Source organism: Centroberyx affinis, unplaced genomic scaffold (genome assembly GCF_046629955.1).
Source record: "Centroberyx affinis isolate AG114_WGS23_722 - 3 ecotype Tasmania unplaced genomic scaffold, CSIRO-AGI_Caff_v1 ptg000827l_1, whole genome shotgun sequence".
NCBI classification, from domain to species: domain Eukaryota; kingdom Metazoa; phylum Chordata; class Actinopteri; order Beryciformes; family Berycidae; genus Centroberyx; species Centroberyx affinis.
The window spans coordinates 289,009-302,007 of record NW_027279426.1 but is presented as its reverse complement, the minus strand read 5'-3'; the positions used below and the strand labels follow the sequence as shown (position 1 = coordinate 302,007).

General features: G+C 42.6%; 1 protein-coding gene across 1 annotated transcript in view; it reads left to right on the top strand.

The window, feature by feature from the left end:
- Positions 1 to 4,236: 4,236 nt before the first annotated feature.
- LOC139645180 (ATP-binding cassette sub-family C member 5) overlaps positions 4,237 to 12,999 on the top strand; it is a 30,584-nt gene continuing 21,821 nt past the window's right edge. Inside the window, exons 1-5 of the mRNA XM_071520810.1 lie at positions 4,237 to 4,383; positions 6,220 to 6,411; positions 7,316 to 7,471; positions 11,398 to 11,545; positions 12,669 to 12,902. Coding sequence (XP_071376911.1) covers positions 6,230 to 6,411; positions 7,316 to 7,471; positions 11,398 to 11,545; positions 12,669 to 12,902 — 720 coding nt within the window. The 5' untranslated portion in view covers positions 4,237 to 4,383; positions 6,220 to 6,229. The remainder of the gene's footprint in view (positions 4,384 to 6,219; positions 6,412 to 7,315; positions 7,472 to 11,397; positions 11,546 to 12,668; positions 12,903 to 12,999) is intronic.

Sequence of the window (12,999 nt, the reverse complement as noted above, 5' to 3'; positions counted from 1 at the left end):
TCATGGTTTTAAAGAAGCTAGAGCGGTTTGTTTGAATCAGAGGTTCAGCTGCTCTTGAATCAAGAGTTTGGTGCATCAACAGGGGTCAGTGTAGTCCAATTCAAGTCAAGTCAAGGGCTTTATTATCCCACAAGGGGAAATTTAGGTGCAGTCAGGACCAGACAACAACACAACCAACACATTAGAAAAACAATAAAAACCACAACAGAAAAACAATAAAAACCACAATAAAGAAACAACCAACAGTATGAGACATTGAAAAGTAAGCCAGACAGAGGGGCAAAACCAAACATTACCTGAGATCACAAAAAATGAGACCCAACTTAGCATTTACTATTTTTCCTTTATCGTTTTGAATTTGCTTTGTACTAGGACTGAAAGATATTGGCAAAAAATTGAATTGCGATTATTTGACAGAATATTGCAATTGCGATTTAAACTACAATTCATATCATCACAACTCTGAAACACCGTGTTCAGAAGATTTGGACGGCCCCTCTCTCTTAAGAAATTTATTGCATTAATTTGTCTGCGATTTGGAAATTGCAGAAGTTCATATTGTTCTGCTCTACTTTATGCCCTATGCTTGTGTGCACAGCCAAGGCCTTTAAATTGCCACTGCTTGACTGCTTTGACCTATGAGGAGGCCTCTGTGTCGTTGTTATTCACACAGCCAGCTGAGCTGAAGGTCTTTATCTTTTAAGTAACGACAACTTCACGTCACCTAACAGAGAGGGTTTACTATTTATTTTTAAGATATTGCTTCAGTCTGACTCGCCCACTCTGCTGTCAACAGAGTAAACAAAGCATGGTTAGGATGTTGAAACTCTCACGGCAACTGACAGCCTATCTATTAGCACCAGCAGCAAAGCTTGATAACGGTAGGCAACATCCAAAGCCCCTCTGTCTGCGCCAATGTTTCTATCTCTATTTTTTAATGTTTTTTTTGTCTCCAGCTTTTGATTTGTCTTCCTCTGTGATTGGAGCCAATTGTGATTTAATTACCAGCTTACAAAGAGCATTTGGAGATGAAGATAATTCAACATGAACACATTTTCTTTATTATTTTAAAATGTGTTTCATTAGATACTGCTGGTTATAGGGGTTGTAGTGACTGTGGTGTATCCATTAAAATCCACAAGAAGATGTCTTGTTTTTTCCAGCTTACTTTATTTTATTGGGTGACATGTAAACAGTGGCAATACGGTTTTAGATGCATGGATGAGCACAAAAACAAATACACCCACTCTGTCAATCACAAACATCTCCATGTGACTTCCTGGAAGGAAACGGTGATGTTCTGAATTATAATGTAAATTATACATTAAAATCTGCTATAGTGATATAATATGCCTTAAATCATAATATCAACTAACCTCAACTGACATGCTTGTAAACAAATTGTCCCTGCAGTGATATAACTAAACTCTTTAGGAGGTTGAGCCAGGCACTTAGCCAACAGTGCAGGCAAGTTAAATAGCTTATAAAAGGCTGCAGGCCCCTCTTTGTCAAAACTGCATCTGGTATAGTGCACCCATCTATCAAACACAGCAGTGTGCTTGTTCTTGTGGTGAGGTGCTTAAGGAAGGGCCTGTGTTTACTTCCGGACCTAACACCAACCATATGTAGCTCTGCAGAAACCTCATGCAAAGATTGTCTATGCTTTAGAAGATAAGTCAACAGTTTAAAAGAACATTTTTTCTCAAAAATGACTCATCACAAAACATACATTTTAGCTCTGGAAACTTTTGGTTTGCACGTAAATTGGTCCAGATAAACGTTTTTTGATGTTATTACCTCCGCCAAGGAGGTTATGTTTTCGGTGCCGGTTGTTTGTCTGTTAGCAGGATTACAGAAAAAATTACTGGGCCGATTTTCATGAAACTTCGTGGAAGGGTGTAGCATGGGCCAAGGAAGAACCCATTAAATTTTGGAGCGGATCCGGATCCAACTCACGCACAAGCAATAATAGCACGAACCTTGGCGGAGGTCTGCGCTCTCCGAGTGCCCTTCTAGTTAATGGAGTATATCTGCAACATTAGGCCATATGCTAAAGCTTTTCCCTTAACAGCAATACACTGAGTGCAGACTGGTTGGACAGAATTCAAAGAATCTTTTTGAATGTCCATTACTGCTATCAGATATATATAAGCATATAAAAACAGGAAGTTACGAACTTAGTCACAAACAAGAAGCGGGAAGCCTTAAATCCCACTTTGGGCGACGGTTAGGCCTACTTCATGTAGAGAATCAGTGTTGGCTGATAAATGGAAAAATAAGAGCCTTGAGTACATAGCCTGCACTTCTTATATGTATCTGTAACATTGTGAAGGTACAGGAACGGTTAATATCGAGTATATGAATGAATGAGTGACTATAAGTAAGTGTTCAGAATTGGATGCGCCTTTTGAAGCTCAAAAATAGATAAAAATAGATCATCCATTTGCAGGGACTGGAAGAAAATCAATTACAAGTTAAAGTAAAAGTGATATTTAACTCTAAAAAAGACAGATGGAGGAAGGTTAATTTATGAGAAACTTCAACGAAAACGGTACAGGATGAAATGTATTGGTAATTGATGGTGATTTTTTGGTCGTACCGTGCTAAGCCTCTCACATAAGTAAATATATTGGTCTGAAAGTGAGATGTTCTCATTATGACTCCCAGCCAAAAACAAGTGGGCAGAAGTGAAACCTCTCACTTTGCCTAGTTGTCTTTTAACTGTACTCTCTGTCAGCAGCGTGCACAGACTCTCTAAGGGGCAAAAGGGGCACCTCTTCCACCCGCACCAACCTGAAATCATTTTATATCAACCTGCTAAATAAAATTCATTAAAGACTGACCTAAAGGCAACATAATTTCAAATCAAAATTGACTGAATAGAATGACATAGGCCTAGAGGTCTGCTAAATAAAAATTATTAAGATACTTTTCAAAATGGCATGACATCATCAACCTACACTTGTGAAAACACACATGTGAACAGACAACACGTGTACACACACACACACACACACACACACATCCGTGCAAACACTCACAAATACACACACACAAACACACAGTCTAGGGTGCTGCCTGGCTGACAGACCAACATGGTAAACAGCGAGTCCGTGCACCAACCAGCTGTTAGGGTCCTATGGTAGAAAAAACACATTTCCTTGTGACCTTAGGGCAAAAATGAAGTGTCCCATTAGAATGTCCCTTTGGATGAAAAAAAGTGAGGGTCTTATGTTTTAGTAGGGTGCCCCCACAGTAGGAAAAAAACCCCACAGAATTAATTTTCATTTTTCAGTCATTTTTCCCCTAATCTCACACCAGATGGGTAGGCTATTTGAGCAGCTCAAGTGCCCCTCTGGTGTGACATTAGGGCAAAAACTGTCAATAAAGGCGAAAATGCTAAAAATAGGCTATAATGAAGTATTAGAAGTGGCCATTAGGGACTGGACTGGCTTGACACACTGACCTTGACACATGCTAACCATGTCACTTAGAAGTCAACAAAACAATGATTCAAAAGAAGGATGTTTTGATTAATTCATACAAAAGGTCAGGACAGTATGACAAAAACACAGCTCATGAAAGCAGATGTTGAATGTGTCTTCTGTCTTCCTGGTGGGGGGGAGGGTCTAACTGAGCATGTGCAGTATGAGTGTCATCACTCTAGCATGTTTCTGATTGGAGGAATAAGAGACCTGTTGCAACCGTCCCCAGTCTCCCAACGTTAGCTGTCAACAGTACAACACAACATCTCCAACAGTAGGCTTGTTTATCACTCCATGAAAGCCTCGACATTGGTGTCTGGCACCTTTGTGGTACGCGGAAGTAGGGGCAGAGTGAGAGCTCTTTACTTCTTCTTACCATAAAAACCTCCTTGCTCTCTGGCCCAGCGCCACCGAAGTTTGTATCGGTCCCGACCTTGTCCCGACCCCGAAAGAGGTTCTACAGTAACAGTACTTCCTTATTAGTATTAACGTTACTACGGTGACAGTTCTAGCAACGGTCACCGGTTGGTCACGTCACCGGCTGGATGACGTCAGAGTGATAACGGGAATTCCGTCCCCTACAGGCTGCTCGTGGACGTGAACTGGAGCTTCAGACTGCTGGGGGGGGGGGGGGGGAAACAGCACGTACTATATACACGTGAGACGTCAACTTTACTATGTTTTGTGCCAGAGTGTTCAGCTCGAGCGCACCGGAGCGACGCTCTGCCGTTGCACCGCGGAGGAAGATGTGAGGAAGTGACCCGGGTTTCATGGCAAAACTTAGAAAGAGGTGTCATGCGTAAAACTGCATCTGTGTCTGCAATTATTCCTCATAAACACAAGATCTAAAGAAGTGAACTGCTAAGGTGGCACGAGCGCAGCAGGAGCCGAACTGCATGTAAGTGAATTTTGAATGAAAACTTTATCCCTACGCTACCACTTGTTGTTGATGGTTAGTGTCATGGTGATGATATATTCATGACCGTTATATTAAGTAAATTCATATTGATGAATATTATATAAAGGAAATGCATATTAAGCTCAGTTAATTAAGCATTATTAACCAATAGTTCTAGCCATAGTGGTATGAAAAGTAAGCAATAAAAAGTTTTCTTTCTGCTGTTGAAGATGTGCATATAACTAGCTTATCCCTCTGATTCATTTAAATTACCTTGAACTGGACAGAAATGATGGAAAATAAATTAATAAATGCCTTATATGTTGTGTGCTCAATGACCTTTTCAAAATTGGTCTATTTGCAGTGGGAATATTGATCATGTTTTTTTTACCCCTCGGAAACACTGACACAATAACAAGGTCAGCCAAAAATGCAGGGGAAACAAAAATCATTAGTTACATCTTTATCTTTGGCACTTGCTAAAGTCCATCTTTCCTGAGAAGGTCATTTCTTTGTGTGCAGTAGTTAAACTTATTAACTTGCTCTGCCCTAATTTCTCATTTTGTTTTTACATTTCTTGGTATCAGTTGGTAAGTAAATATTTTCATTGAATACTAGACAGTCACAACAGTTGCCAGTTGACGGTGACCTACTGGTTTGGCAGTTTTTGGCAGTGTTAACAGGTCCAAACCTGACCAGCAGGTTAAATCAACACCCCAGGCACCACTGGAATGCAGTATTACAAAGTTTTGGGTTCTGAAAAGCTCACAGCCGTATGGCAAACTTCACATGATAAAGGCAGAGGGTTGGAGCAGAAAACACAACATGTTTCAAAATGTTTCTTTGCATTCTGTCCAAATCTGCATTTGGTTCCCATAGCGCTCCAACAGTGCCTGCTTGTTGCAATGTGTTTTATCAGAAAAGCGTATCCTTCTCTGTTATGATATTCTGTCCCTGACCCCACTGGGCCGTCTGTATTGAATCTCGTCATAGGCCACGTTCTCTGGATAGTGGATCTGCACCACACACTGAGTCTGGCTGACCTTGTCATGGAGCTTTGCAACAGAAGGGATCAGTGACAGTGCGAGGACGTACTGGTAGCTCAAATGTCTGCTGCCTCTAAATGCTCCCAAGCTCCTGAGGCTGCCGGCGGGTCGTCTTTAAATAGATAAGCACTTGAGTTGAATGCCAGAGAGGGGCAGCGACCTCTGAGCAAGGTGATCTCTCAAGTCTATCTGTGTCTCAGAGGGTGATTCAGCAGAAACACAAGGCTTGTCTAACAGTTCTCTGGGTAGAGGGAGAAGGAACAGACAGATCATAGGATTTTATTGACTGTCTTCCTCTTCCCGTTGTGAGGGTCAGCTGGTCAGGTCAGACTGGGATTTCCAATGAAGAAGAAAAAACATCTTGAAGAAAAAGAAAATTGAATCATAGCCTACTGCATATAACATTCTCACCTTTCCAACCTACCTTTTTTTATTGTGTGCAAACCTCATAACTCCCAGTTTTGGAGGTTTTCATGTTTTATAACTATAGGATATAGGATTATAACTATAGGATTCTGTGGGTTGAGAAAATCCTCTGACTTCTTGGGCTTATGAAACCCTTTCAAAAACCCATCGGATAATGTGAAAAACTGCATTGTCATCGAGCTGAAAAAAACCCTGCTTTTCTTAGTTCCTGAAAAAGCAGATGCAAGGTTTTTCACCCGACCGCGACGATACAGAGTAGCAAGGAGTAAACATGTAAGCTCTGTTTAGACCTGTGACGGGTTGCTCTGTGCACAGTTCTGAAACTTACTTTGGTACTAATGCGGTTGTGTTGGTCTCTCCGCAGAAGGGCAGCCATGTTCCCCGACGCCCTGGAAGCAGCTGGTCGGGTGGAGGGCCTGACTCTGTCCGCCCCGCAGCCGGACCTGCCAGAACCTGAGGAAGAGGAGGCGGAAACAGGAGCGGAGAGAGGGCCGAAGAGGAAAGGCCGCTACCGGCACAGCCTGCAGCTACTGAAGCCCTTCAGGATAACACACAAGTAAACAATAAAACAATGTCACCTGTTCGTCTGTTCGGCTTCATGGGGCGACTGACCGCCAGCCGAACACGGGCGGACTCACACTGCAAAAAACGTCCATCTTAACAAGTCATTTAGTCTCATATTCAGTCTTCAAATCTTGTGAAAATTATGCAAACGGGGTGAGATGACTGCACTTGTTTCCAATGCAGTTTCATTTGTTCAAGGAATTTTCTAGAAATGAGCGTCAATATCTTGAAACACATTCAAATAAGGCAGATCACTGCACTTCTGTCAAGAAAATGACACCTGATTCTACAAAATACTTGAAACAAGCTGGATTTGCATTGGAAACAAGTGAAATGATCTAACACCATGGCAGATTTTTTCACTTGTTTTAAGAAAATTAGGATTCTCAATAATCAGACTGAATGACTTGTAAAGATGGAGATTTTTTGCAGCGTACAGGCAGATGGACAAACAGATACACACTCAAAGATACACACATAGACGCGAAAAGATACACACATAGCCGCATTAGTTGTGTTTGCTGCCTGTCTAATGTCCTGACTGTAGCAGGAGGCCATGATAAGGGAAGGGAACTTATCCCCCGGCAGCAGACGGCTCCGTGTTTGAACATACACCGACTGATAAACGGCCCCTGAACTTCTTTTTTCTTTTTTTTTCTTTTTTCGCTGCTCCCTCAGATTTTTGTGAAGGTCGTGCAAATTGCTGTTCAAACATCATGGCCATGATTCACCTTTTCATCGACTGTGGCGAGCAAAGGCGCCGGCTCCCTGCAGGGGCCCGTGTGTGCCGGCTCTCCCAACATAGCACCTCTGTGTGTGTGTGTGTGTGTGTGTGCGCCTGCATTTTTTTTTTTAGGCGTCTCACCTTATTTCTCTGTGCTCTTCCCCCGTTCCAGGCACCAGCACCCAGTCGATAACGCTGGCCTCTTCTCCTTTATGACTCTGCACTGGCTGTCCCCGCTGGCACTGAAGGCCTACAAGGCATCCAGTCTGTCTATAGATGATGTCTGGGGGCTGTCCTGCCACGAAGCCTCCGAAATCAACTGCCAGAGGTGAGGCCACTGAGGCGGTTTACCTGGTGAAAGTGACCTGCGTTGTTAAAGGGATGTCGAACTTTGGTAGTACCTTGGGTTGTGCAGCTTCCTGACCGTGATATAATCCCAAAATCGGCGATTCTCTGTTACCTGTTGCTCCAGTAGAGGAGAGTGGAGAATTGCATTTTTTCTCTCTCCATTCACTGCTATTGTATGGAGGAACAGGTCTGAAAATCACACTTCTAGCACATAAATGAACGCGAACAAAGCGGATTCTGACAATATATAAAGACACGAGTCATGCTGCTGAATTGTTTTTAAGTGAATCGCTTTCTTTATGTTTATTAAACTTTTCAGTTTGAACAAGTGTAACACTGAAATTTGGTCGGAGGAAACTTACGGGACGAAGAAAGTAGTATGTTTATCAGTACTTGTAAAAAGGCAAAGCAGATTCTTTTCTTTGTACTGCCAAAGTTCAACATCAATTTAAAGTCACAAGGAAACAGCATTTCAACAGACAAAGCAGGACGTTGGGGCGGTGTTGTATGGTGATATTGATACTGGAGCACAGGAACAGACAGCAGTCGATGTGATCAGTTAGAGGTTTTAGTGATACATCAGTGGAGAGAAATGACATGAACAAAGTCAGTGATGTTAGTCTCTCCCCGTACTGAGAGAGGCCTGCAATCTATATAGTGGTCAGTTAGGTAATGACAGATAGCATATCCTTCAAATGACAAGATCTGGCTCCTGCATGAAGAATGGGAGGAATGGGAGGTAGGAGGAACAACAAGGAACTTTGGTAAAATAGCACATTGTTGCCCTGGATGATCAGATTGGTCCCAGGGGCATATACTGTATATGTATATATCTATTTTACACGCCTGACAACTGAGGGAAATGTCACTTGACCATTGTGTAATTACTGTTTACAGTACTGTTTACCAGCAGACAACTATGGTGTTTTAAGAGTTTTGGGGGGTAATCACCCAAAAAATGCATGTCACATTTATTAAAGTTGCAGACTTTATATGATGAGAGGGGCAGATTGTTTAAATCTGTGATGGTATTATTGGTTAGAATTTTTATGTACGCCTACTGGTATGCCATGATGAAGTAATGACTAAAAATACGCTGTGATTTTGTACATTTCTTTGGCATGTCTTGTTAAATAGCTGCATGCTATAGTACAGAGAATTTGTTAAAAAGGTGAAAAAGTCATTTTTTCATTTCCTTGTGACTTTAGCTCCAGGTGCAGATGCCCAGCCATGCTTGTTGTGTTTGGGCGGAGGTGAAGCTGCTATCATATCTACAGCTGACCTACTATAATCTCGCTCTGCGGGTTCACTGGGATTGTTTTCCACCCATAAACAAATATTGAGGAACCTACTTTACTTTCCCTGCCCTGCATGTGAGCGAGATGAATGTAGCAAGAACACTGTTCAAACATAGACGGCAGCAGGGAGACAGGTGCCAGGCCAAGGCCAAACAGGTTGCATTCTGGGTAATCCTAGTGTGGGAGTTTGCAATGCTAAGGGTGTGATTCCCTTCTGTGTGGGTGGGTGTGTGTGTGTAACTGCCTAGGCTTTTGTGTGTTTGTGCTTTCTCTGAACACGTTTTTGCATTGGGTTTCATGTGGTCTGCCTGTGTGTGTGTTGATTGATGAACATCCTGTCTTTATTTACCAGGACAGGAGAGTTGTGGCGGGACGGGAGGCGGCTAAGAATAGCGGGATTTAGAGATTACAGTGAGAGTTAGTGCCTGACTTGTGAGCGGTTATGTCATTAACCCTCCTACCCAGGACACACCGTGTCTCTCTCAGTCTCACACTCATTAGCTGTCTTTGGCTCGGGCCAGGCTAGACCAGACCACAAGCTAAAAGTCATGGTGTGCCTGCTAAACTACACCTAGAGAAATGCCCAGTTGTAACTCAAAACCCCTTCTGGAAGTGGCTTTCATGAATGGGCATTAGTGATTGGCAAGAAGAGCATGAGGGAGCTTTGCGTTTTTTGAGTTTTTACGGCTTGCTCAAAATAGAACCAATGCTTTTTCCATTACTCGTGCTGCAAATTATGGCCCCATGACTTTACAGTATAGAGGAGGGGCATGTGAGAGAGTCTACTCTTGTATCTAGTGACAACTGTGTGTGTTGTAAATGACTCTGTTTGATGGCTTTGGCATGGGGCTAGAAGGGTTGTAGGGATGGGGGACGACATGCTCATCTCACGATACGATTCGATACGGGATATAGGGGTTCACGATTCAATAAAACCACAATACGATGTAATATAGAAAATTTCAGTATGACTGTGCATTTCTGAGGCAGAAATCTTTCTAGCAATTGCATTGGCTTGCTAGAATGTAAACAACAATTAAAAAATGTCATGTGTGGAGAAGCACATAGAAGGAAAGCAGCAAAGGGGCTCAGAACTCTGAAGTTGGCTGACTGATGGTATGCGTGAGCTGCTGAGTAGCTGGGGCGGAGGGGAGGGGCTTTACTTTGTGTTTACATAGCAAGAACAGTTATGCAACCCCGATGCAAAGCCGAGATGATAGCGAGCGGGGAATGGGAAAAGCACCCTGGGAGAGTTGACACTTGACGGTGCTCAGTGAGGTGCGAACCTTGAATGTGATGTCCTGGCTAACACACTCTTGAAACATCACCGTCTTTTGCCATCTATCAAACTCAGAAGATGGCTGTTATGAACATTTCAAGCATATTTGAAAGCAAGTCATTTCTCCTGCGGACTGCTGTGATGTTGCCTGGTGCTCTGATACACACACACACACACACACACACACACACACACACACACAAAAAGCTCCGACCCCCACATCTTGCAGTTTTTTGTTTTTATTTATTGTCGTTAATGGTATATGTGTCCTCTGTTCTCTGTAAAGGACATTATGATAAGTGTGTCCTATAAATACAGTTACCATGACTGGACATGCAGTGTATTAATATGTGCTATAGTTCAGGCGCATGTTAATATGGGAGATTCTTATTTAGTTCTTGCTGTACTTTCAGTAAATTGCTCACTGTTTTCCGCATTCACAGACTTCAGCAACACGTCAGAAAGACTTCCATTTATTGCTCTCATTTGAAGTCTCATTTCCAGTCAATCAAGCTGTGTACTGTGCAACTATTTGGGAGCAATTAATTGTAACTTCTCAGTTGGATTCAGCACCATTTCACTTCAAGTAGTAATTATCAGGCAGAGAAACTAGTTGGTTTAATGTTCTTTCCATCTCTGATACATTTTTAATAAAGCCATTAAGGCGTAAATTAGTTTCTGCAGCTGCTCTGCTGCTGCTTTGTTGAGTCATTAGCAATGATGCATTTGGCCAACAAGATATTTTACCCTCTTCAAGGGGCATTGTACAGCGATAAGAGTATGTTAGCAGATCTTTAACATGTTTGGTAGTTTTCTAATTAGGTAATGCATCATTCGTTAAAAAAGGATTGCACATTGTAGGTCACCTTTAAACTATTTAGTATCTACACCATAGGCTAATTACATCATGTATCTGTATTATCAGCCTACTGGCTGCCTTCATTTTCTTTTGTGGTTTTCAGCTGCCTTGATTGCCAGCCTGTTTTTCTCCCACTGTTCTTGTATCATCTTCACTTCCCTTTGGACTTGAAGACAGGCTGATTAATTGGCAGTTTCTGTGGAGCGCTGTAGTGTTTAATTAACGTAATTTAGGGAAAAATAACAAAAAGTATTCTTTTAACTTATCATAATTTTGCCCCTCACAAATGCTAATTTTCATGTACAGTTAATTGGTACCATGACAGCACTTCGCATAGCAGTAATGCCTGAAAGAGGAAAAACAAATGTTGAGTCTCATCATTCAGGTAAATTAAGTTAAATAACAAAATAATGACTTTCAGTTGAGTTGAATAGTTAATGAAGTCATCATTTCTGTGTGCCCCTGGTCAGGCTGGAGTCTCTGTGGCACGACGAGCTGAAGAGACGAGGGCGAGAGGGGGCGTCCCTGACAAGAGTCTTCTGGAGGTTCTGCCAGACGCGCATGCTGGTGGCCATCTTTGCCATCCTCCTCACAATGGTGGCAGGCTTCGTGGGGCCCGTGAGTATTCTCCAAATCCTCCTCTCTTTTTTTATTCTGCTGATTCGGCTAATGCGCCTTTCAGCATGGTCGCTGGCTCGGAGTCCCAAGTCCGGGTGTATTTTCTGAAAATCACTTTATCCCGTTTCACGCTGGTCTGGAAATTGAAATGAAAACATACTGGGAGATTACAAAGCCTTAGATAGTGAAACCCATATTAATACCACAGATTAGCTGGTTTGTACCCAGTCACGCTTTGGCCCAGAAATGCGCTGTTTTTTTCCATCTGCCACACTTTTGGCTTCATGTTCCCCTCCTAAAATGCCCTTACACCAGCCTCAGACAATAGAGAAATTCAAAGTGCAGATATTGCAGAACAATGTTTATGAGACATTTTTAATAATTGATTTTAAACTGAAGGGGAATTATGTCTGGAGTTCCCTGTCTGTGATATTATTGAGTGGGTCCCATTGTTCCCATTGTTGTGCATCCTAAGCTGTTTATTTTTATGTCATGCTATGTGCACACTATGTGCTAGCAACTACCCGCAACTAATAGCATTAACTGGATTTAGTTGTTATACAATGACACATTTGTCTCACATTCCTATCTGGTTTCTTTAGTGCACTCACTAACTGTGCAGTGAGTGGTATGTATTGCTCTGCAATTTATAGATTGCAATCTTACTGTACATAATTGACTTCCCTTTCCATCTTTTTTATTGTCAGTGTGTCTTTTTTAATCACACAACTCTCTCTGCATTTTCAAAGTCATCCCAGTTGGGCCTTTAAATTGGCTGTTTCCAGCTACCAGCCCTTCTTCTATCCACGTTTTGATGCTCATTTTATTGATATGATCTCTAATCTGTTGATTCAAAATGTTCCTTTTCCTTTTCTCTTTCATCAACTTCTTGTCCACTGCCCTGCTTATCTCTTATCTATGGCACTTCCCTTTCCCCCCTCTATCTCCTCATTCTTATTCTCCTCCTACTCCTGTCCCACTTTTTTCCTCCTCCTCCATTTTCCGGCTATTCCTCTGTGTTCCTTCCTTTCCTGCTCATCTTTATCCCATTACTATTCCTCTGCTGTTTCCCTTCCCCTCCTTTCCACTTCATTTCCTTCCCCTTCTCCCTGCTCATCCCCAGGCTCTCCTGGTTCGGGCTTTGCTGGAATATTCCCAGAGCTCCGAGGCCTGGCTGCCCTACGGTCTGTCTCTGGTAGCCGGGATCTTCCTCATGGAGCTGATGCGCTCCTGGTCTCTGGCCCTCATGTGGGCCGTCAACTACCGCACTGCAGCACGCCTCCGAGGGGCAGCGCTCACTTTCGCCTTCCACAAGATCCTCCGCCTGCGCAGCACTAAAGACATCAGTCCAGGAGAGGTAGGTGGTGTAACCCTGGAGGGGACTCCGCTCCAAATTAACTAAACCATCCGTCACCTCAGGGCAGCGCATTCACATGATTGAAATGGATTTAATA